At 43.6% G+C, this 26244-nt stretch overlaps 1 protein-coding gene across 1 annotated transcript in view; it reads left to right on the top strand.

Moving 5' to 3' along the window:
* LOC309811186 (uncharacterized protein) overlaps positions 1-26244 on the top strand; it is a gene marked incomplete at its 3' end in the record, with an annotated part of 148586 nt that overhangs the window by 88329 nt on the left and 34013 nt on the right. The window contains 10 exon segments of the mRNA XM_082633781.1: positions 1040-1135; positions 1138-1177; positions 9552-9606; positions 9610-9702; positions 11856-11951; positions 12986-13137; positions 17760-17975; positions 18906-19044; positions 20550-20599; positions 20601-20665. Coding sequence (XP_082489907.1) covers positions 1040-1135; positions 1138-1177; positions 9552-9606; positions 9610-9702; positions 11856-11951; positions 12986-13137; positions 17760-17975; positions 18906-19044; positions 20550-20599; positions 20601-20665 — 1002 coding nt within the window.

Genomic DNA, 26244 nt, shown 5'->3' with positions numbered 1-26244 from the left:
CTGCTCAAGTCTGGATGAGAGGTTTACGTAGAGTAACTCCGGAAATGCTTCATGAATCTCTCATCTCACTTCTGCCATGGGCTACAATCAGGGACGGTGATCAATTTCCACAATCCTTCTCTTCCCATAGCATGGGTGTCCTCTCAAGTAGAAAACTATCACTGTCCCCACAGGGAGCTGATGAGCATTTCAGATCAGCTGACATTCTGGTAGCCCTGGAAATGGGGCCCACCCACCTGCCCCATCAGTGCTCCCTAAGGGCTTGTCATTTTCTTGCTGTGCTCTCCCATTCTAAGCAGCTCATTTCCTGAGCCAATAATAGAGATGCTAGTACAGCCATCTAGACCCAGGCCAGGTTCCTCAAACCAGTATTGAGTGCCCCCAAAGGCCTCTAACTTAAATTTCCATCCAAAACGCATATAAATCTTTTGCAGTAAGGGTCCAAGAAATAAGCCAATTTAGGATCTCCCACATCTACTCCTGAAATGATGAGAATCTCCTAGAAGAATCTATGTATGTGCTGTATACATGTATACATATATGTATACATATTTTTGCTTGCCTTGGATGGTCCTGAGTCGTCTTTAATCTATGAGCCATTGACAGGATGAGCCAGTGACAGGGCTGATTTGAATGGCATGGCTATGAGAAATGAGTGCTGGTTTATAGTAATTTCAAGCCCCTAATAGACTTACTGAGGCCTATACTTTCCCATTCCTTATAATTTCTCTTTTTCAATCTATTTAGAGTCTGTAGCCTTATAAACACTGAAACTTTCTTTCAACAGTATGTTCTTATTCTGCTGAAAAGCAAAGCAAGTTATTACATTCCTGAGGGAGGAAGGAAGGAAGGAAAGATAAATCAGACCTTGGGTTCTAGAACATAAGACTTTGCTGATCTTGCAAAACATATAATTAGTATACTCACAAACAAAGAGAAGTCAATTTAGGTAAAAAGTTAGCTTTGGAGGTGAAATGATTCACAGGGTAGCTAGGGTAGCCTGTGTTTCACAGTGAGTAAAATGTCGTCCATCTTCTAGGGTCTGAGCTTCAAGAGCTGCAGAAAATGATTGACAGCCTCCAGAGCCCCCAAGACCCCACTCTGGTGTCCCAGGTCCTCCTCCTTCGAAGGGAGTTATGTTTCTGCAGTTTGACGCTGCAGTGGGGTACCTCATCCGGTAAGGGCTGGAGTGCTAATCCTGTCTAATAAATTCTGCGGGGCAGGTGTTTCTGAGTGATCATGGAGGGAGGCCACTCTTGGCACTATTAGATAATGAGCTTAAAATAGTCGGGGGCACAACCTGATCCAGAACACTGCCGCTACCAAACACGTTCAGCTGCAGAGGCTGTCCAGGTGAACTGTGTTCTTGTTGGATAATAATATTCTTTATTTTATTAAATGTGATTTCAATATAGTTAGTTTGCATAACAGGCTGTTTTATTGGGAATCACATTTTTTATACTTCTGAAGATGATTCTTCCTAAGAGTTTTATTTTTTCAGCCCTTAATTACCTTTCAAAAAAACAATTCTCACTGCACATCTGAAACCAATGGAAATCACCACCTGAGTTAAATTTATAAGTTAATTTACCTCTGGCCTTGTAGGTATTAAATACTCTGCATTCAAAAAGAATGTTTATATGGTTAATTAATCATGACTGATGAAAAAATAGCTTGGATTAAGAGTCACAATGTTTCCTGTATAAATAATAAGCTGTGTATGGGAAGGGAAGAGGTCAGGCCTGAGGGTCTCTGCTTATTCTTAAATTGTCAAAATTAATTAACTTCATTTGATAAATTCCCAGTGTGAGTATTTAGTCAATGAGGGGGACCTGGGAGGGTAGTGCTTTTATCTGTGGATTATAATCACTTCCCACCATTAGCATGAGTGTCCGTAGAGAATAGAAATGTGGGGCTTGTACTGAACCATATTTTCTCTTTCTGCTCTGCTGTTTCTTACTCTGAGCATCATGGGACTCTGGATTTAGAATGCAAATTCAGCAGGACAAAAAATCAGGCTAATTTGTTTTCTTTTGATTGACAAACAGCTTTGGGAGCTGTAGCTTTGTCAAGCACGTAGGATATAAAGGTTTTGACTAATTGTCATGACGGCCATTCATTAGCCCTCTGGGCTCTGAAATCTCAAGTCAGACTTTGCAAGGAATTTACATAGGATGAAGAAATAGGACTATACCCCAGAAGTTCTTGGATTCCAGCTGCATGGAGTTCAGCTTGCTCCTGTTGTCCAAGGGGAACCACTCTGCTTCCCCCAGGAACTGCTTTGTGGGGCTTTCTCTGCCCTGGTGCTCTCAGTCTGCAGGAATGGAGGGCACTGTGTCCTATGACTGGTTTCAGTATATTCAGTATATTTTTCAGAGGACCTCAGAAGGAACCAGGAGTCCTTCATTCATAGCATTTCCTCCAGCCTTTTTTCTTCAGAGGTCTTTGGGGTGTGTCTGTGTTTGGAATCACACAGTCAGTGAGTAGCAGACCAGAATTAGAACCTATGTGCATTTGACTCCAAAGCCTGAGAACTAGGATGGATGCCAGACAGCAGCAAGATTGATGGAAAAGGAGACTCCAAAGAGAAGGCAAGAGGCAGGAGGAAAGGAGAAGCTGAAAGATAAATGTCTTTCCGCTTGAGGATTTTACGTAGTGCTGAACCTGCAAGCAAGAAGTCCTTAGATAACCAAAAGAGACAGGAAGCTTGGAGAAGTTCCCTCGCCCTTCCCAGAGCTCACCAACTGAGTAAATATGACTGTTTACCCCAGGGAACTTTTTGCTTATGTAAACTGAAGCCTTCTCCAGAGTTTGAAAAGAAGGAACTCTTACCTGGAATGAGAACAGCATACTTTCATAGACCAGGGGAGGAGAAGAAGCATGTAGCTCAAGGACAACAGGACAGTGGCCCCGTAGAGTCCCCTCATATCTGGCCTCTGCTTCTCTGTGGCATAGACCAGCTCAGATTGCAAGAAAGTTTAATGTTTCCAGGCACAAACGTTTCACTCTGCTCCTGTCGACCTGTCCTCTGCCAAGGACCTGATAGAAATTGGTGCTGTCCTCCGATGGCATCAGGATCACATTGCCCAGGGCCTGTCATTCACCTCTGGGCATGTCCACCAACCTATAAGAGTTATTTATGAGCCAGTGCAAGAAATGCCTGAGGATTGAGCTTATCTTTAATTTCAGGTGAATTAATCATTTGCGCCAAAGGTAAATGCTTCAGTAGTACAATTGCTTCTAATCAATCTCATCTGTTTAAGTTAGGGATCAGCAAACTACTGCCATAGGCCCCTGCCTGATTTTGTAAGGCCTGTGGGCTAAGGATGGTTTTTATGTGTTTAAATGGTTGAGGGAAAAACTCAAGAGTAGTATTGTGTGACACATGAAAATTATGTGGAATTCAAGTTTCTGTGTCCAGAAATGAAGGTTTTTTTTGGAAGGCAGCCAGGCCTATTCATTTATAGATAATCTCTGACTGCTTTCACACTAGAACCACAGAGTTGAATAGTTGCAACAGAGATTATATGATTCACAAAGCTGAAAATATTTACTATCTGACCCTTTAAGAAAGAGTTTGCCACTCCCTGATTTAAAGGATTGAATTGGTTTGAAATTCAAGAATGGAGGGAAACCAGGAAAAAAAAAAAAAAAAGTCCCTCAAAGGAATTCTATAGGACAGAATAAAACATATGGCATGCAGAGTGCCACTGATGTGAGTGTATTATTGATGTTCAGAGTGATTAAGGTAAAAAGGAGGAATTTAAGGAAATAAACCAAAGGTACCTTAACTTTCTGCAATAAGCCTGATTTAGGAGTACATCAAGCAATCTCTCAAGAAACAACACCAATTTCTTAGTCCTCGAATTTGTGTTGGTTTTCTCTTCATTTTTCAATTTATCTTTATGCTCACCTAGTTTAAGTGTCTCTGAGCGCACAGATATTAAAGTGTGCTTCAGGGTTATCTGGGGATTTCTGGGCAACACAGAGAAGGCCTCATGTGCTCCTGGTCTCCAGCGTCTGAGAAGTGAAGAGCCACAACTTTTGCCTGGCCTCCTCCGGCCACTTTGCAGGCGTTTTTTGGGTTTCATTTTCTTTTTCATATCCTTGCATCCAGGAAAAACCCTAGCATGTGTCCCATGAATTCCCTGCTCCCTGTGGCTACAGCCAGCTTGCCTGGGATCACATTATGGCTAACTCTCTCACACACAAGATGACTGGTATTCTAGGAAACCCTTGACTGCTTATTGACAGTAAGGCGGCTGGAGTGTGGCAAAACAGTTTGGAGAATGTGATACATCTATCCTTGTATTTTAGTGGACTGCTGGGGAGACCTGACTTTATTAGGGCTGGCAGTTGGCAGGTGTAGCACTGGCACAAGCAACAAGCTGACCTTTCATTCCTATGAGTTTCCCTGTATCTTGAGTGCTGCTGGCAAGCTGCACTGATCAGGCCTACCCCAGCAGAAGGCTCAGGTCAGGTTTACCAACTGAGAGTCTGAGTGAGTTGTCACAGTGAGCTGTTTTCAGTATTTCTAAAGACATGATGAAAAAGACACATTTGCCCAAAAGTTTTGCAGGTAAAGAAAATGTCACATTTCTTTCTTTTTTTAACTGGAACCATAAGAACGAATGAGATAAGGAGGAGAAGGAACTTGCTTTGGTTGAGTTTCCGCCATGTGCCAACTCCGTGGGATAGCAATCATGTCACCATCTTTACAGATGAGGAAATAGAGAGAGAAGTTGCATAACTTGCCCCAGGGTCACAAGCTTGTTGTAGCAGACCTTACATTCACAGGGTTTGTCTGACTCCAGAGCCCTGTTCTTTCCTTTATATCATGTTTCTTCATCTCTTCCTGCAGCTCAGAGCTTAGGCTAGGTGTTTATGTGGCTTTGAGTTAAAAACAGGAGAATGCTTAATTTGGTAGAAAAATCTTTCAAAATATGGGGTCCATGGAGAGGAAGGAAATAAAAGAGGATATAGTGCTAAAAATGTTAAGTATCATTCTGAGACCCCTTTCTATACATAGCATTACATTGTACAGCTCCCTAATAAGTAGTACTATTGATAAAGGAGAGATGGGACCTATCAAGGACAGTGATCTAGACTGAAGAATTAGGAAAGTGAGGAAAAGGATAACCAACCATTTGATCAATGGTGGTGCCTAGAATCTGACTCTCGTCTCTCTAGAGAGTGTATCATGTGCTATGGTTCTCTAGCTTAGAGTAGCAGTCATATTTACATCTGAACTGTATTGATTTTTTTTGTGTGTGTGTGTGTGGTACGCGGGCCTCTCACTGTTGTGGCCTCTCCCGTTGCAGAGCACAGGCTCCGGATGCGCAGGCTCAGTGGCCATGGCTCACGGGCCCAGCCGCTCCGCGGCATGTGGGATCTTCCCAGACCAGGGCACGAACCCGTGTCTCCTGCATCGGCAGGTGGACTCTCAACCACTGTGCCACCAGGGAAGCCCTGTATTGATATTTTTTAATAGTCTCCAAGCATCTATAAATTAATAGACCTAGTACGTGTTTGGGGCTCTAAAACTCTGCCAAGGATTGTGGTTGTTTGTGGCACTTAGTAGTTAAAAGTTCTGCACAAACTTACCAAGATAAGAGAGCAAGTCAATGTTCTGTGTTCTCTTATGTGAAAATCAGTCTGGTGCAGCCACAAGAGGAGACACAGGAGAGACTCAGGAAAACAAAATTATTATACTCAGTTCCTAGAAACATCCATCATGCCATGTCATACAGGGCCACAGGTCGGCAGCAAGGAGAGTGCTTAGGCCATGACCTGGAAAGGCAAGGCAGGGCAGAGGTACAGTTTAAGATCGGCTACTTTGAATAATTCCAGCGGGCTTTGGGCTGTAGGAGAGGTCTCTAGTTGCCTGTTAACTAGCCCTGGGATGATTAAAGGAGAGAAATATTGCCTCTTGGGTTGCAAGGGTCAGAGGAAGTATGGCTCAGATTGGTTAGCATATCAAAGGCATGCTGGGCCCTTAGCTATCTCTAAGAATTGGCTATGCAGGGAAGGGCAGACTCTCCCCAGCCAGCAAGGTTTTTTAAAGATGTTAAAACACCATAATAAACAAAAAAGAAATTTTAAAATATAAGCAATACAGTCAACAGTAAGGTGCGAATGTAAGGTCGGATCTTAACAAACGGCATCACGAAACAGAGGAAAGCTTCAAGTGAGCTTTATTAGGGGGCGCTCCTGGGCGAGGTTCACTGGTCCGAGAGAAAGGGGCCAGAGAAGTCGCACCCGGGCGAGGGTTGGGCAAGATTTTATAGGGGAAGAAGGGAAAGGGATGTGGTGAATCTGGGAGGGCGCAGGGTATTCCTTATTTGGTGGTCTCTTCCGGTATCGTGGCAATATCTGGTGCCGGTTGCATCAGTCTTGGGACCGTTAGTCCCGCCCCTGGAAAGGCGGGAAGGCTGGGCTGGGTGGAAAGTCCCCAGGTCAGTTCCTGGAACTGGGTGGTCCGGAAAGTCTCCAGGTCAGTTTCTGGAACTGGGTGGTCCAGAGAGTTTCTGTCTGATGCACCCTGTGAATCTGATTGCGTTCCCCTGCCTCCGGCCAGTTGGCCTTACAGCGAACAAAGCTGGACCCAGAGGCTGAGAGAGAGAAAATAATTTTGTGGATTGGTGGGAGAAAAGCATAGGAATGACATGGAAGGAGTCAACCAGGAAGAGGTTTGTGGGATATTGGGCTTCTGTGCTCTTGATTTAGGCTGAAAATAAATGTTTCCATTAGAATACTCTGCTTTTTGGTACTGTTGGCTAAAGAAAAATGCACAGCCTAAAAATTGCAAATGTTTTATTTGGGAACCTTACTGAGGACTATAGCCTGGGAGACAGCCTCTCAGATAGCTCTGAGGATCTGCTCTGAAGAGGTAAGGGAGGAGCCAGGATATAGAGGAGTTTTTGCTGAAAAAACAGCAAAAAACCCATGTGGTTGAACATCAAAGGACTACTGCTAATCACAAAAAACAGACATCACAAGTTAATGATTTTAGTGCTTTTCTACGTATGGGAAGATGCAAGAGTCTGGACTCATTAAAATGATTTCTTAGATATGCATCTTACCTATCTAGGGCCAGTATCCTGTTTTTTTCTATCCTGAATTCCCCTCAGGGTGCACCGTTGGGGAGCAGCTGTATTGGCTGATGACTTGGTGGCAGGCAACATTCTTTGTTTAGTGGAATGGCAGGCGACATTTTTTTGTCTGCAGTACCATTGTTTTAAGAAGATACATACAACCTATAAGGGAGGTATATATATAGAAAGTGCCTTGGGAGTTTAGAGGAAGGTCAGACGTGGCTGGATACTGAGCTCTGCCTCCCTGGACCCTACTGGGCTAGAAGGTCAGACCCATGGGGGACCCATCTTTGTATCTCAGACAGTTTCTGACACAGTACCCTGTACATAGTAGATGCTTGATACATCACTGTCACATGGGTGTTGAATGAATCATGGGCCTCTTGGCAGGACTCACTGAGAATCATGAGAAAGCATGTGATTGATACGAGAAACAGGAGAAAATGTTTATGTATCCATTGAGCAACTCCAAGCACCATCCTTGAGCTATCAGAATAAGTCAATGTTTTTATTCAGTGTCTCAGTATATAACTGTATGCAACTATCTTTTGTTAATTCTCACAAAAACATGAAAAGGGTGGTATGATTTTTGCACTAGTACAGTGGTTTGATATGCAAATAATAGAGCTACCTTTATCTGTCTTTGAACTTAAGTTCATAAGCCCCTACTTCTGCTGATGACAAAAAGATTAAACTTTTCAATTCCGTGTCATTCAGCCACATTTACAGTTTAAAGTGGTCAGTTTGAGATATAAAATCAATTAATTCAAGATTATCCCCTTTTACCTTTGTTTTAATTGCCTCCTCTTTACCCTGTTGGTGAGGGAGGGATTCTGCCCCAAGGTTATGGGGATGGCCAAACACATGACACTAAATACTGGACAGATGAGATCAACAGCAGTTTACTCGTCACATATACTCACAGCCGAGGGGAATAGAACATAGCATGCCATGCAAGGCCACAGAGGACTTGTACTTGTGACCAGAGTGAACAACTAGGGGCTTGAGAGGCAGGCTTTGTAGTATCAAGAGGATATAGTGCTTCCTGGCTCCCATAGGAGGATGTGATTGGTTCATTTGAATAATTTGGTGGTCTGGCAGGGAACTGAAACCACTCCTTGCAGATAAGCAGGGATTGTACTTGGTCCCTTTGATAAGGAAGTTTGTTTGACTAGGGGACCTTAACCGTGGGAGCAGAGTAGGCAGGGGAGCTTATAGTTAGGTCATTCAAAGCCCTCCCAATTTTACCAGATGTCAAGGCAGCACTAATACAGGACCTTAACTTAAGCCTTACGCCACACCCTTCTCCTCCTTTATCCTTCTCATAGGTTATCTGAATTCCTGGGGGTGCTTATAAATCATCCCAGCAGTTGAAGAGGAGTGGCTACCTCACCCACCTCTGTCCCATCCCAGATCTCTTCTGGTTGGCTTGCTGCTCAGCACCCGGCTTGGGCACCCCCTCGTGGGATCTTTGGCACTCCCCAGGTCTTGCCACAACACTGGACTGTCTGCTTATCTCTGGGAGGCTGCCGCATTTCCATCAGTGCTAACATCTCCCTCAGTCATTGCTAATCTCCTGTTTGATACCTGCTTTATGCATGACTTGGCAAAGCCCATGGAGGATTTAGGCAAAAGATCCCTTCTGTCCTGGGGACCTTTTGGATCCCCCCGCGACTGATCCTGTTTCATCATCTTTTCTTGGGCATCCACAAGATCTAAGCTCTAGAGACAGTCTTTCCTTGCTCGCTAAACTCATTTCCTTTGGGGCAAGAAAATGATTGTAATTTATCAAGCATACTTCCTTCTCTGTGACTTATGGTATAAATTTCATGCTCTAGTCTTCAGGATTTTGGGTTCTTGGTATGCAAAGCCAAGTTTTGTTCAAAACAAAACAAGAAGCTTTCTCTCTCAAACCCCAGGCTCTTATTATTTAATTTAAAATTTGGTTTTACATATCAAGAATTGCTGTCTCAGCTACTGGTCTTAAAATAAATTTAACAACTGATGTCTTTGTTCTAGAGCTACAACTGAGCTGTCCAGTGCAGTAGTCACATGTGGCTATTTTAATTTAAAAGTTTAAATTAATATTGATTTTGGTGACATAAGACCTAAAATTCAGTTCCTCAATCATGGTAGCCACATTTCAAGTGCTCAACAGCTACATGTGGCTAGTGGCTACCATATTGGACAGTCAAATATGGAACATTTCTGCCCTGCAGAAAGTTCTGCAGTTAGACCGTGCTGGTCTAGAGGATAGCTACCTTTCCCTTGAGGGCTGTGAATTGTGAGAGTGAAGGGCAGTGTGTAAAGAAAAGGGAGTGAGGGATGATGTTGCTGAGGAAGAAACCTGTTGATATCTCAAAATGTTATCTTGCTCCAGTAACCTTGAAGAGAGTTTTGAGCTTTAGAAACTTGAGTAACTGCTGTTAATGAGATTCCCTTCTGTTTTGGTAGAAGAACATTTTTGGCAGCTGGAAATGCTCCTGCCTACCAGCCTGTCACAGATGACATGTAGCATGGGTTGCCGCCACTGAGCAACTCTCTCATGAAGAGCATCTTTGCTTCCCAGCTCAGCCTGCCACAGCCGCTGGATCCACAGAGCCTCCAGGTGTGTTGAGAGCTATTTTTATACCAATCAAACGTACATTGTGCTGGAATGCCCTTTAGCCTTGTTAGGCTCCCCTTCACTCACGTGGTAGAGTGGGCTAGGCCCCCATGGCCTGCTGTTATTCCCAGTCAGGGGCTCTCCCTCTGAACCGCTCAACAGGCTAATTGGGACAACAGCTTACCTGCTCACAGCTGGTAGCAAAACCAACACCTGATCTCTTCCATGTAATAAATAATAATGATAGCAATTACGATACATAAATTAGGTCAGCAGCTGAGTTTTGAACAGCCCCGTAACAACATGCGTTATCGAATGTAATCCTGGCAACTATTATTGCTCCTAGGCACTAACTATATTACCCACCTGCTACAACTAAAGAGTTTGAGGCTCTAGAAGGCCAGAGATCAGACTGCTGCATAGTCATGGCAACACTAGGTCACAAACTGTATTAGTTATCTATGGCTTCAGAGCAAATTACCCCCAAATTTAGCAGATTAACACAATAAACATTAATTATCTCATATAGTTTCTGAGGCTCAGGAGTCTGGGAGCAGCTTAGCTGGGTAGTTCTGGATCAGGATCTCTCATGAGGCTGTGGTCAAGGTGCTGCAACTCTTTTTTTCTTAATTTTATTTATTTATTTATTTATTTTTGGCTGTGTTGGGTCTTCGTTTCTGTGCGAGGGCTTTCTCTAGTTGTGGCAAGCGGGGGCCACTCTTCATCGCGGTGCGCGGGCCTCTCACTATTATGGCCTCTCCTGTTGCGGAGCACAGGCTCCAGACGCGCAGGCTCAGTAATTGTGGCTCATGAGGCTAGTTGCTCCACGGCATGTGGGATCTTCCCAAACCAGGGCTTGAACCTGTGTCCCCTGCATTGGCAGGCAGACTCTCAACCACTGCACCACCAGGGAAGCCCTGCAACTCTTAATGGGAAGAGAATCAAAGAATTTGTGGACTGGGACTTCCCTGGCAGTCCATTGATTAAGACTTCGCCTTCCAATGCAGGGAGTGTGGGTTTGATCCCTGGTCAGGAAGCCAAAGATCCCACATGCCTCGTGGCCAAAAAAACAAAACATAAAACAGGAGCAATATTGTAACAAATTCAATAAAGACTTAGAAATGGTCCACATCAACAAAAATCTTTAAAAAAAAAAAAGAATTTGTGGACATATCTATTTTTTTTGGCCTCACAGTGAGAACTTAGTTCCCCAGCCAGAGATTGAACCTGTGCTCCCTGCGGTGGAAGCTCAAAGTCTTAACCACTGGACCGCCAGGGAAGTCCCTGTGGGCATATCTTTAAAACCACCTCACAAGCCCAGATCTTCTGACTCCAAAACCTCCAACTTAATGTTTTTATGTTACGAAGCTAAGCCAAGTAATGCCAGCATCAACCCCATGTAAGTCTCACACTTCTACCTTCCCTAGCTACAAGACAGTGACTCTTGGCCCAAGCCTTGACCCTCATTTAGACCCGAAGACAGGGTTGGACCTTGACCATTGGGCCTGCTCCTGCTGCCTTTGAGTGTTGCCTAGGGTTAGGTGGATGCAGGTGTCCTGGCTCCCTGCTACCTGAATCGACTCCAACTCTAGGAATTGTCTGAAGCCAGTACCGAGTCTGGAAGTGTAGAATGGGGTCAGGTGGACAGGCCCACTATATCCAGGACTGCATGTCATGCCCCAGGGAGTAGGGGATGCCTTGGCTGTTGGACAGTGATGTGGAGAAGACAGAGGCCCACGTGTAACATTATGGCATTGGTTTTGAGTTGATGCCTAGAACTGGAGCACAATGGAGATAAGGTTTAAGGTTTGTAATATTGAAAAAATTTGAGTAAGTTTATTTTTTTTATTATAAATGTGTACCATTGGTTTTATACTATTCTGGGACTTCTAAATACTGGTGTTGACTATTTACACTGAAATCTTAAGTACCCTCTGTGTTTAGTCACTTTCTGAAAAATCAATTTAAAAAATAAGATTACTACTCTCTCCTGTGCATCATCGGGGACTATCCATCAAGAACTATTTCTACATAATAGAGAAATCATCCCACAGTGTTTTGATGTGCAGACACAGACATCTTGTTCATATACAAATGTCTATTTCTTATGGACATTATTTTGCAGCATTATTATATTTATTATTTGGTTCTTTTAGGCATTTGTGCTGTTCCCTTGGAGAGCATTTCTGGAAGATGGAGGACCGTTTCCAGTTACAAGTAGCAGCCCAGATACCCTAGAATATAAGATGCAGGTAGGATAGGTCTTCCCACTTGTCACAGAGAGAGCCGAATGCAGACTGCAAAGCAGGTGCCATTGGGTCCATAGGTCTGATCCTTCATACTCTAGTCAGCGGTGAATAATTTATGAGATAAGCAAGGTGTTTGGTTATAAAACTGTAAACCCAGTGCTGCAAGGTGAGTCATGTTTTCTTATGACAGAAGAAAATCATGGTTTCAGCTGGCATCAGACTTGAAACAGCTGAAATACTCATGGCTAATAATGATCTGGGGGAGTGGTCATCCACTTCTGGTCACTCTCGGGAACTCTTAGAGTAACTCCCAGGCTGGCAATTCAGAGACGTGTGACTACTGACCAACCTACAGTAGTAGGAAGAGAACTCTTTAAGCAGGACTCAAAGGGAGAACTACTTTCAATTATATGTTTCCCCCTGATTATTTAAGCAAGTATTATTGTGTTTTCATTTTTTTAAATAGAAAATATTTAAAAAGTATTATTAACAACATTAAAGCCAATGACACATTTGCTTCAAAATAATACGGAGGTGGGGAGTGATGAAGATGTGGCAGGACTGGCCATAGGTTGGTGGTTCTTAGGGCCGGGTGATGGGAGCTATTCTGTTTGCTTTTGTACGTGATCAAAATTTTCCATAAGTAAAAATATTTTTTTTAAAGTTAAATAGTAAGAATGGTTTAAAAAAAATTAATCATAGTCCCCCACTAGGGGATGGTCAGAGTTCATTTTGGTTTTTTTCCAGTATTTTCCCTGTGCATACATGTATCACACTATGCATGCACCACATACGGACACCACCATAATGTTTAGGAAGCTTGGACTTCCACACAGAGCCGAGAGTCTGATATGTTCAAGGGGGACTTTGAGCTAGATATGTTGCTCTGATTTTTATGGATTTTTTTTAATAGTTGAGAGCATGGGGCTTGTAAACACAACTACTCCTAATTTTCTCCCTCAAAACCACATGTAAAGGATACATAGAAGTGTTCAAAACGGATGTTTTGGTTTCATTTTGTTCCTTTTTGTTTTTAGCTATGCCTCTGTAGGCTGAGTGACCGTGACCTCAAGGTGGCTCATGGAGAGGTGGCGCGCAAGCAGCTGCTAATGGAAGATGTCCTTCTGAGTAACTATCATATGATCATGGAGGGTCCCCCAGGATGGCAGGCCACGACAAAAATACGCAGGTATTCTTGGTGAACGGTCTACGTACTTGACCAGTGCTGCGTTGTACTGAAGGACCTTTCTATCTGGGGGATGGACTAGATAGCTTCATCCATTGCATAGCCTCTCCCAGGGTCCCAGGACTGTGCTTATGTCACATGGGAGCAGCAGTGAAGCAGGGGTAGCCCGTGAGAGCCCCTCCGAAGTACGTTCTTTCACAGCAAGTCCCATGATCAGTGGTATATCTATTTCTTTTAATTTTAAAACTAGAACAAACTTCATGGGGGGCGGTCCGTTTAAACCAATTTGAACTCCAACTGGCTGCTTTTCCTTGTGAGTCTCACACATTTCGGGCTGGAGTTGGCAGGGTATGACAGAGGCCCCAGGTGAACATCTCCAGCCTGGCTCCTGTCTGCATCACTCCGCTAGCCCATGGACTCCTAGGCAAGCACTCCCTTCTCCGGACTTGTCTCCCTGAAGCTCTAAGGTACCAAGAGCCAATAGTCCCCCTAGTATCATAACTTGAAACAATTCTGCATGATTCTGGAACTAGACAGAGACTTGTCTGGACATGGGGTAAGCTAGCCAGTGCCCCCATTTAAAGAATCCCCTTTTCAGAGCCAAAGTCTCTGCACCAGCCATTTCCATTTCCTTACCTTCCATCTACTCCTTAGAAACTGTGATCTGTCTTCTTCCTCATCTCACCAAGACTGCTCTCACTGAGAGCACCGTGGTCCTTGTCACTAAATCTCCTGGATACTTTTCAGTCCCCTTCCAACCTGAACCCTTAGCAGCATTTGACACAGTGTGTCCTTCTTGAAGCCTCTCTGCCCTTAGCTTCTAAAGCACAACTCTCTCCAGTTTTCCTCCAACATCGTGGGCCATGCCTTCTCAGACTTCTGTGTCAAGTCCCCTACCTCTGCCCATCCTGAAAATGTTGCTTTTTGGGTTCTGTCCCACTTCCACCACTGCCAGGGCTGCATTTTGACTTCCATGACTCTAGCCACCTTTGTCTTTGTGGACCCATTTCTCCATCAAAAAACATGAAGTGTTATAGTTTACAACTGTGTTAATATAAAGAAAAATATATTAATATCATAAATTATAGCATTTTATTCAACCTAAATATTCTTTTTTTTCTGATTTTAAAAGAAATTAAAACATTTTGTGGTACCTAAGCACTGTGCCTTCTGTGTCTAATCAATAAGTTGGCCCTGAACACTATTAATAGAACATTATTAATTAATAATATCTATGATTGAGATCTGTTCAGAGGCTTTATTAACTATTAATTTCTTTAATTCTCACAATAATCCCATGAGGTAGGTACTTTCATTATTCTCATTTTATAGATAAGAATACCAAGACTCAAAAAGGTTCAATGATATGCCTAAAAGTCACTTGCCGAGAGAGAAAAGAAACCCAGGTTCCAGCCTAACAGTCTGGCCCCGGAGCTCCCTCGTACCCTTAGCCACGATGTTGCTCCACTCCTCCCCCTCTCCATGGGCAAACCCAACTACTTTTATAACTCGGATGGCTTTATGCGATGACTTCAAAATTTACATGTCTAGTCCAAATCTCAATCCTATCAGATTCATATGTTCAACTGCCTTGTTCCCTCTCAGAGACACTGTGTCCCAAACTGAGCTCATTTTACTGCCCCTAAATGGGCTCCTCCTCTCTTATTCCCTGTCAGTTAACCACCATCTGCCCAGTTGCCCAGGCAAAAAAAATCTGGACACCCACCTTTGATTTCTGTCTATCATACCCCACAATCAGATACCAAGTTCTACTATCCTATTATTTTAATATCTTTCAAGTTTTCTCCATCCTCCCTCAGCACTCCCCTCCACCAGTCCAAATCACTGTCATCTCCTAATGCTGGGCCAAGATCATAACCTCCAAAGGACTCCCTGTATTCCCTTTGCCTCCTTCACGTCCATTCACCAGGATAATATTTTAAAATGCAAACCCGATTATGTCACTTCCCTCCTATAACTCTTCAATGACTTCCAGATGCCCTGAGAATAGAGTCTGGGTGCCTTAACCAGATCTTCACAACCTGAATCCTGCCAATATCTCTACCCTCAACTTCTTTTTTTTTTTCTTTTTTTTTTTCTTTTTTCTTTTTTTTTTTTTTGCTGTATGCGGGCCTCTCACTGTTGTGGCCTCTCCCGTTGCGGAGCACAGGCTCCGGATGCGCAGGCCCAGCGGCCACGGCTCACGGGCCCAGCCGCTCCGCAGCATATGGGATCCTCCCAGACCGGGGCACGAACCCGTATCCCCTGCATCGGCAGGCGGACTCTCAACCACTGCGCCACCAGGGAGGCCCCTCAACTTCTTTTATATTGTCAGATGCACCATGCTCTCTCCTCAGTACCTTCATGCAAACTGGCCCCTCTGGTGGAAAACTTCCCTGTCCTCCCACTCTCTGCTTCATCATCTGATTAACTCCTACTTATCCTTCAGATTTCAACTTCCAATCCACTCTTTCAGAAGCTTTATCTGATCTCCCACCTTTGAGCCAATACCCCTCTGTGCCAGTTAGGGTGCACCTGCTAGAAGTAACTAGTCATGCCTTAAATTAGAAAGTGTATTAATCTTTCCAAACAGGTCTAGAAGGAGGCAGTTCATGTTGGTGCAGGCACCCAGCTCTGCCATCCTGGGTATGTCAGCAAAATGTCTCCCTCATCCTTGTAAGATGAAGACAGGAGCAAAAAAGCTTTCTCCTTAAGGGGCTTTGTCTTTTTATCAAGAAGGGAAATCTTTTTCAGAAGACTTCCAGTAGATTTTTCTTGTGTCTCACTGGCTAAAACTGAGTCACAAGTCCATTTCAGGCCAACTAGTGGAAAAGGAAGTATGTTAGATGTGCCACTGAATTCCACAGTGGGATTCAGTGCTTCACCCAGAGGGAGCATTTGCAAAGCTGGATATAGACTAAGTAGTGCCAAGACCAAGAAGCCTACCAAAGGGCCCTTTGGTCCTTCTGTTTACTCTCTTTTGGCCCTGTTTCTGATGGATTACCATCTTTCCCTGACAATTCTACCCTCCCCTGCCTTGTTCTTTATCCTGTTTCCTGTTCCTTCTCCCATCCTGTAAAACACTTAGGAAGAGAAGACTTCTCTTAACAGGAATATATTAACAAGGTAAGTTTGCTTTTAAATTATTATTTATTTTAATTAGTTTTATTTTATGATTGGTTCCATTTAAGAGTATTTCAATATTCATAGACAAAAGGCAGCACTGGAATTTATACTGCCTGTGACTTAGGACTCTAGGTTTCCTGTCCCAGCTATGCCACCAGTTCTATGACCTCTTAGACTTCAGTCTCTAAGACTCCCAAGTGAAGGTGATGGATTAGTCACCTTTAAAATGGTCCCAGGAGCCCTGGGTTCCTCAGAGGCACCTTGGGGCTTTTTGAGCAGAGGGGCCCAACTACATGGCCTGTAGGCAGCCCCCTCCTTGTCACCATGCTTGGCCTTGGTCTGTTGGATATCTTGGGTCACTGAGTAAGATTTCATTTGCTGAAAGGCTTCTGAGGATAAAATAAATTTGGAAACACATGAATTAGCTGATTGTTGAGGAGGTAGGCTACTAGGTGGAAGGGTTGCCAGCTGTTGGCAGGAGTTCACTCTCCCCTTGGTCTTGCTTGTAGTTCTTCCCCTAACCACCTCTCTTTCTGGTGGCCCCACCCCCATCCTACCCTCACCATATGTTAATAACACTGATCTAGGGTGCAGTTACATCATGTGGTGGTTCTTCCTGTTCCTGGCCAGGAAACTTGAATGTCCAAGGTGTTGTTACCTGAGTGTCCTCTGAGTCCCTTCCTGTCATAACATCATGGTCCAGGTGTGCAAAGGAAAGCTCCTTTTCCTATAACTGAGACACTGTCTTCAGGCTGAGAGTGGGATACAGGTTCCCCTTCTGTCTGTCACTCTCTGGGTAGCCCTGGCCCTCACATTGCTGGCGCAGGAGAGCAGGGACCTGAAAACCTTATTCCCTTCACGTCCTCCTGGGCTCACAGCAGCCCCTCAACAAACACTTATTTAAGGAAAGCACCAAAGAATGAATGAAAAAATCATAATTTTAAAGTGAAATTTCCTATTGAATAATAAATTCAAATCAAGAGACATGTTCTCTGCCTAACTTTTAAAGGATGGGAGGAGGAATAGGAGATAAGATAAACTTAAGTTTCCATTTCCTTACCCATAAAATGGGTAAAATCCCCAATTTAAAGTTATAATATAGCTCTACCATGATGAGTTGTTAAATCTTGAGTGTGTGGAAGAGCTCTTTCCAAAATGCAGAGGCTAAACATGAAAGGCTCAATTTTTCAAAGGCAGATAAAATGTTGGCACCCAAGTAAAAGAGTTTTAAAGTGAGTGGTTCACAGCTCAAGCAGAAAATTGAAATGGAGACATTTCTCTCCTTTCTATATACTGTCTATTCAGGAAGGATGCTTATACTCTCTAAGCTCTACATGTGCTGCTGGCCTGTAAAACATTCCTCCTGGGGAGAAAGGTCATTCTCCAAAGACTTCATTCTGCATGAGCTGAATGAATGTAAAAGGTCATCCTGTAGTGGTCTATGACTAATAAAATTTAAAAAAAGAATTTCTGTAATGCTTTCAGCCAGATTTGTCCAGAGTGCAAGGATTCAGAAGTCGGTTCCAAAGCAGCCCAAAGACCTCCAGGCTGCTGGGGGACCCATGTGATGCAGTGATGTCCCTTGCTTTGCTGAGATCATTTCTGGTGCTCTGGAAGCAACTGGAAGTGCTAAAGGAGCACTGGGGCCAACTCAAGCTGCGAGGCCAGGACATCAATTCTCCCTCTCTCCACAAACAGTTCTCGGAACTCTATGGGTGAGTGTACTCAGGGGGAAATTCATGTGAAGGAGTTGAACCTGGGATCTGGCAGATTACTGCCCTTGCTCTGAGGGTGACATTTGGTCCATGAATTTGGTTTGCCTAGCCCCACTGATCACAGAGGAAGCTGGGCAGTGTGTCTCTATGAACAGTGCTTTACAGGAGAAGCTGAGTTCCATTGACTGCAGGGACAGCCCTAGATTCCACTGAGCAACACTGTATGTCATTTTCCCAGAGTTCTGTCCCTGGGAACTGGTGCTTCTGAAGTGTCCCTTCAGTGCTAACTCTAAGCTTTTTAGCTCATAGGATCCCAGAGAAAATTGAGTGGGGAGTGCTGCTGCCGTGACCTCCTCTCCACTCTCTGCCCCATTAGACCCAAGTCTAATGAGTCTCTGAGAGCTTCAGGCATCACAGCCAAGGTTACAATATGGTGCAGCATGAGGTGTTCAGTCTGCAGAATGCTGGGTTGTTTTCTCAACTTCAAGCCCTGGCTGGGATGACTTAGCTGATGGGAAAGGCATGTGGTTTCTGCCATGTGTCTGTAACCAAACAAGCATTCACTAAGCACCCAGCCACCACCCCAGGACCTTACTGAGGGTATTAGGGCTCACTTTGGTGGCCTAGTCCAAATTGTCTATCTTATGAGTTATGACAGTCAGCTTTCCTGGTAAACAGGGAGTGAGAAGACTTGTCAATATTTTGAAGAATGAAGACTGAAATTAAATGTGCCCAATGGGAAAAGGCCTAACAATTTAATATTGACTAAGGGAGTGGTAACTGTGGTGGATTTAGATGTCAATGTAAGTGGCTGTGATGAGTTGGGAGGTTTATGCATGATGACAGGAAACAGAACATGAATGAAAAGAATTGTCAGAGAATCTGAAAGAGAAAAAACGTTTGTTAATTTCTGTCTCTCTTCTTTAATAGAACTGACATTCTCTACCCTAGCATGAAAGCTATAGCTAGGCGGATAGGGAAAGAAGATGAATTTGAAGGACTTATAACAAGTAGTAAGTCTACTCTTCCCTCTAAAGGAGCTTCAGAAATTGAAATAAAAACTCAGCAGGTATGTAGGAGCTATTTTTTTCTTTTTCTTTTCTTTTTTTAATAGATCTTTATTGGAGTATAATTGCTTCACAATACTGTGTTAGTTTCTATTGTACAACAAAGTGAATCATCCATATGCATACATATATCCCCATATGCCCTCCCTCTTGAGCCTCCCTCCCACCCTCCCTATCCCACTCCTCTAGGTGGTCGCAAAGCACCGAGCTGATCTCCCTGTGCTATGCGGCTGCTTCCCACTAGCTATCTATTTTACATTTGGTAGTGTATATATATATGTCCATGGCACTCTTACTTCACCCCAGCTTCCCCCTCCCCCCCCACCGTGTCCTCAAGTCCATTGCAGTAGCTATCTTGAACTTGACTTGAAAATTTGCTTTATGACATTAGCATGTAAAACTACAGATATACCCAAGTGGTGTTTTTTCTAAGAAGATAAGTGTTTATTGAGGGTTTGTAAATTGTTGAACAGACTCTGAGGAAACTCAGTATGTAAAGGTATGTGGGGCTTTGATTAAGCAAATAACTACCCTTTAACATCTCAGTTCTGTAAGTCTAGGTTTTCATATTTTTATTTTCCTCAAATTAAAAAAAAGACAATAGAAAACATAACCACTAGCACCTTAAACATAAAATCCTGCACACAGGTATCCCCCCTGCAACACGCACACTCATGGAAGTGGAATATTTAAAATAGCTCCTGTGATTGTTTTTCCGAGAATAAGACAACACAATTTATGTACTAGCCTATTTGGTGTGTGTTGATGGTCTATGTGGAGGGGTTGTTTTCCCAAGTGTTTGTTCCTCTCAGTGCTGGGATGCAGGCTCTGCCTGGCTGTGCTTATTGTAACAGGGAACAAAGACTCTAGCTGGTTGGGTGTAAGTGCAGAGGTGCATGTCCACTGAGCATCCAGGAGAACTCAGCACTCCCCCCGCCCTGCCCCCTGCCCACACACACACCCCAGTCCCAAGCCCGTTGCTTACCCTTCTGAACTCTGCTTCCTCTCTAGCACCTGGGGTCCTCTGACAGGGAGAAACGTGGGCTTTGCAAGCATAATGGGTAGAGTAAGAGCTCAGGGGTATTGGAACACAGTTTTTTCTTGATCATGTATGGAGTTTTAAATCTTCCTGTGAAATACTCCTTGGTATCTAAATTGAGTTTCAGACCTAAGCGCTTCTTATAATAACAGCTCACGAAATTCCTGGCCACATTTAGAGACTCCAAAACACAAGAGGTTGCTTCAGACATTGAGCACTTTGCAATTTAGCAGAACCTGGTAAAAAGGGATATATTTTATCAATCAAGATGTGGGCCAGGAAAAAAAGATGTCTGTCTCCAAAAATGTGCATCTACCCAACTTGGGAACCCCAAAAAAGGAACCATTTCTTCTTCCCCAGGAGAGAGTAACAAAAGGACAGGACCCAGCCCAAGGCCCTTACGCAAGAATTTAGGAGCCTAGAGTATAAGCCAATAGTGGAGAGTGGCTCTCAAACTGCTTACTCTAGCTTCAGAAACTTCTGGAAAATCTTGAAATTCATATGATCCAGGAGGTATTAAGTTAACAGAGAGATAACACTGGTTGTATCAGAAAAGTCCAAGGAGCAGCATACTCTCCCTATAGGTAAAGTATGTTTTTTTATTACTCTATAAAATAACATTTTTATTATTTTTTCCTAATTATGAAAGCAATCCATGTGTCCATATTCATGGAAAAACAAAAACACTACAACGCCCAGAAAATAGTATAAAAATTACTTTTTAACACCTTGGCCCAAGAAATAAGTACTTTAAAAAAAATTTTTTTTAATTGAAGTATAGTTGATTTACAATGTTGTATTAGTTTCTGGTGATTCAGTTATATATTCTTTATCAGATTCTTTTCTGTTGTAGTTTATTATAAGATATTGACTATAGTTCCCTGTGCTCAGAGAGAAGTACTTTTACCGTTTTGATATATATTCTTGACTTAAAGAGCTTTTAAGTAGAAAACATTTGTAAACTTCAGTCTCTGCTGATTAACTCATAGCTGAAATAAAGTTGAAATGGGGGAAACACATAAAGCTTTTTCTTATATATAAGCGTATATAAATATATATCTTAGAAATACATATATTTGGGGTGGGAAGACAATCAAAATTGTTTCATTTGAGGTCTAAAGTCAGGGTGACTTAATGGACAAGTGACTAGTACACTCCCACAGGACTCTCACAGGGGCACTTGGGGTTTAATGCTTTGTAGGTTCCATCTTGTACTCTTCTTTTTCACTTAGGATTTGTATTTTGTAAGTGGCATCCAGGGAGTCAATGTAGGATGCACCAAAGGCTTGTAGCCTGGGCTCACACACACTCCTGCTGCCTCCCCACCTTGCCAGGAGGAGTTCTCAGCTGCCTGTTCCTCTGCCCTCTGGCACCCCAGGCACCACTAACTTCCCCCTCACCATCCACATCCAGCAATGGCTGCCACTCCCCACCCAGCGGGGACCTGAGCACGGGAAGGGCATGTGTGGGGCATGTGTACCTGACAGCATTTCAGGGACCCCAGACTGGCAGCACCAGGCTATGTTTGATGGGTGACTCGCTGGGTGTGAGCTTGTTGCCCATCCCTGGGAACCTAGAATATCCCAGGGCAGAGGTTGCAATACCCTTGGGGTTGCCCATCCGCGGTAGATAGGAGCAATGGGTCTGCAGGAAGAGGAGACGCCCAGCTCAACTTCTTCACCCCTGGCTTGGCATGAAGCCTCAGTCCAGTAGCTAGTAGACCAGGTACATTCATGCACCAGTCACAGGGCGGGGCCCCTGGTGCCTATGAAGGTTGTACTTGCCCTGAGCGCATCCCCATGCCAAGGATCCAACATTAAAAACAAAAACACTGTGACAGGTCAAGAGAGAGACTGAAGAAGAAAGAAGAACATTTTATATTTTAGTACCTTTAATGACACTTTTTTCCTGCTTTTTGAGCAAGGCCTGCGTTTTTATTTTTCATGGGGCACCATAGATTATGTGGCTGGTCCTTTCTGAACTACAGTGTCTACTCCTAACTCCTACTAATTCTGTAGGAAAATCCACAACCTTTGAGCTAAGGGGAGTTGTTTGACTAACAAAATAAATAATGGTTTCCTTTTGAGAAAGGTTCACAGACATTGTAATGTTAATTAATAACCTCTGTGGGCATCTAAGACACTGTGGTTTTATCAGTGCTTCGAGCAACTGAATTCTGTAAGCAGGACTTTGGGAAAAGGCTGTGCAGTGAGAGAGCAAGCCCCCACCAAATGGGCATCTCTGACTGTCACCAGAGAGTAGAGTGTGGTTGAGCTCCGATTACAGAACATTTAACAGGACACAAAGCGTCTGTTGTTTGTGCCGTGTTTGCTGCATCCGGGCAGTTCCCTTCTGAGTCCTTGGAGAAAATCCACAAGCACAGGGCAGGTGCAACCATCTGCACGTTTCAGGGCTGTGATGCTTCTGAGACGTCCGGGTGGGGGCCCAGGGGAGGAAGTGTCTTTGCTTTGCAGCTGTGCTGTGTGTTGCCTTGTGCAGGGTGCTTGTCAGCTGTGCTTGGAAAAGGCCTTCAGTAAGGGGCTGATGGGAGTCAGGCAAAGGGGAGGGGTAGAGTTATTTTTAATGGTGGTAAGGTTGATATTACCAAACCTTACCAAAACCTAGAGTATACTGGCCAATTCTAAAGTCTTGTTCAGATTCTGTACTCTTAAGATTTTTAAAATAAATGCCAGTAATGAGGGTGTTTTGTTATTGTTGGTTTTTGTTTTTGAATCATGATTCAGCATGATTTGGTGGAGAGGCCTGTGTCTTCTCCTGTGCTGAGTTCCCGCACTACAAGTGATGGAGTCGCCACTGTGTGCTAGGGGAGCTTTTATATTCTTCGACTTAGTGTTCCTGAGACCTCTGTGGGCTGAGTATGTGGAAGAGGGTGATAAAACCTTGGAACTTGGGCTTCCCTGGTGGCGCAGTGGTTGAGAGTCTGCCTGCCGATGCAGGGGACACGGGTTCGTGCCCTGGTCCAGGAAGATCCCGCATGCCACAGAGCAGCTGGGCCCGTGGGCCATGGCTGCTGAGCCTGCGCGTCCAGAGCCTGTGCTCCGCAACGGGAGAGGCCACAACAGTGAGAGGCCCGCATACCAAAAAAAAAAAAAAAAAAAAAAAGAGAAACCTTGGAACTTGCACTCACCTACTGCTCATCTCAGCAGCAAGAAGCAGCCATAGTGGATTGGGCTTCCAACAGGGGCTGCTTCTTCATGAAGAGATCACCATTTGTGGTCAAGGTTAGCTTGGAGCTAGGGGTTTCTCCAGAGGGAGTTGGGAATGGAGAGTATTGAGAACAGGGGACATCACAGGCTCGAATATTTCTCCCCTATTCCCTTCCCTCCTCCCCACCTTGTCTTGGAGCTTAATCTTTTTATACAGCTTCTGAATGAGCTTCCAGTTTGTCAGTGAGCATCTGAAAATGTGGCAGCCACACCTGGTCTGGTGCTAGTTCTTGGTAGCTTGTGCTCCCCTGAGAGTGATCAAAAGCAGCCCCAGATATCCTCACTCAGCCTCAGGGCTTGCTTAACAGAGAGATGGGCTCCACTGATTCAGAAAGGCTCTGCCATTCCCCATCTTTGACATTTTGACATTGAAGTAATTTTTAATTGATTTTCTAAATTCCTCTGAGCAGTTTATAAGGCCAGCAGCCTCCAAAGTGGAGGCATATATCCCAGGGGTGTGGGAAGAAAATACTAGAACTTCTAAATAGATTACGTCTGTATGTAAGAAGCCCATGTTACGCTCTACACTAAGGTGTCCTGAAGTGACCCCGGGGAGGCAATGCACAAGAGAATAATAAGAAAGAGTAGAGTTGACAGTACTAATCCTAGTACGTGCTTATCTTTAGCCACATTACGAGGTTCAAAAAGATAACCTAATCACATCTAAGAAGTCAGACACAATTTTTTTTTAAGTCAAAGAAACTATTGGGAACGTGGATTGAGATTCATTCTTATTGTTGATGAATCTCACCCTATGTACATCATGCTTTGCAATATTAGCCATTGATAGTACTGGAGGTAGTTATGAATACATAAACAGACATATGTTAAAGGTGAGTGAACAAAAATGCTTTTCTTGAAGGAAGCACAATCAAAACATTTGGGAGAACATGGGCTGAGTCAGCATTTCCCCGGCAGTGTGCCCTGGAATACTAACTCCTCCGCATGTTAATGCAGTAGTTCTCCCAACCCCCCTTCACTAACAGACTCATGGATTACCTGAAGCTTTCCATTCCCTTGGTAGCACAAGCCAGCAAAGTACTCACTAATCACAGCCTTTGGGTTGCATATGTTTACCTAGCATCATTGATCGTTGTTTGCTCCAAACCTGTTTGTGCCAGTTTTACTTGTCATTGTGTTTGAGTAATTTAATTATTATGTAAACCAATGAAATAGGAGTACAAAAAGAAAGATCTGTTCTCTAAAAACTAAGTTGAAATAGATAAACTATGGTACATCCAGTCAATGGAATATTACTGAACGCTAAAAAGAAATGAGCTATCAAATCATGAAAAGACATGAAGAAAGCTTAAATGTATATTACTAAGTGAAAGAAGCCAACCTGAAAAGGCTACATATTGTATGATTCCAACTATGTGACATTCAAAAAGAGACAAAACCATGTAGACAGTAAAAAGATCAGTGGTTGCCAGCAGTTGAGAGAGAAGAGAACAATGAATAACAGAGCACAGAGGATTTTTTGGGCAATGAAACTATTCTGTATGATACTACAGTAGTGGATACATGCCATTATAGATTTGTCCAACCCATAGTTTCACAAGAGTGAACCGTAATGTATACTGTGGACTTTGGATGATAGTGATGTGTCAATGTACATCAGTTGTAGCAGATGTACCACACTGGTGCGGGATGTTGATAACCGGGGAGGCTGTATGTTTTGGGTGAGGGTGCAGGGGATTTATGGGAACTCTCTGAATTGTCTGTTCAGTTATTCTGTGAACCTAAAACTTCTTTTAAAAAAACGAAAAATGATGCTTTTGGATTGTTTCATGGTCTTTAAGATATCTCTCCATAAAAAGAAACATGCCAAAAACACACACACACTAGAAATTGTAGACCACACACTATGTATTATGATTTATAGAGGAAAGACGGTACAGAACTCCAGTGAGTGGGTACATACAAAGAAAAAGCCTAGGCTCTATGTTAGAAGATTGGCAAATGTTTGTATATTTGTGGGTTGTTGTTGTTTTTTTTTTTTTATCGGTACGCGGGCCTCTCACTGTTGTGGCCTCTCCCGTCGCGGAGCACAGGCTCCAGACGCGCAGGCTCAGCGGCCATGGCTCACGGGCCCAGCCGCTCCACGGCATGTGGGATCTTCCCGGACCGGGGCACGAACCCATGTCCCCTGCATCAGCAGGCAGACTCCCAACCACTGCGCCACCAGGGAAGCCCTATTTGTGTATTTTAAATTTAAATAAAATGTTTAAGATAGTGCATGTCATTTTTTAAGCATTCTCTGGTTTAACAGACTTCTTATGATTGACAAACCAACTCTTAGTCTTGATTGCATTGGACAGGAGGATTTCTACTGTGTTTTGCAGGGGTTAGGGAAGAAGGGTTTTATTTGCTTTTTAAAAATAAGTTTGGGAAACTGGGAGGAAATAATGTTAGAAAGGTTCCTTTACTCCAGACTTTCTCAGAGCCTTTACTATCCTACTGTGTGTTGAATCTCCAGAGAGAGAGTATGAAATGTTCTTTGAATTTATTTGACCCCAGAACCCTTTTATTCCCTTGGGAATATCTTTCATCACCTCAAAGAACTAGTGTTCTGGGAAGCAGTTTGAGAAACACAGGAGTACAAAATTCATACATATGCTTGAAGCAATAAGGTTTTCAACCTACCCATTGCCTCCAGCCACCCAGCTGTTCAAGAGAACAACTGTGATTGGCAGTTGTGTGCCTTCAAATTTCAATTTTGCCTTGGCTTGGGATGCAGGGCCCGCTCAGGTGCAGAGCGTTGGTAGTGCTGCCAAACCAAGCTGCCCTTCAGAAGGAGGGGGCTATGTGGGTGTGGGGTGTTCAGAGAGGAAGAGAGGGGAAGTGGTTTGGCCACCAGAAGTCAACGTTTCCTTCAGTTAAATGACCTAGGAACAGAGTGAGAGGGAAGAAAAAACCCTAATTGTACCCCCAGT

The sequence above is a fragment of the Mesoplodon mirus genome (genome assembly GCF_964341445.2).
Source record: "Mesoplodon mirus genome assembly, chromosome: 10".
Classification (NCBI taxonomy): domain Eukaryota; kingdom Metazoa; phylum Chordata; class Mammalia; order Artiodactyla; family Ziphiidae; genus Mesoplodon; species Mesoplodon mirus.
This window is presented reverse-complemented; position numbering and strand designations above follow the sequence as displayed.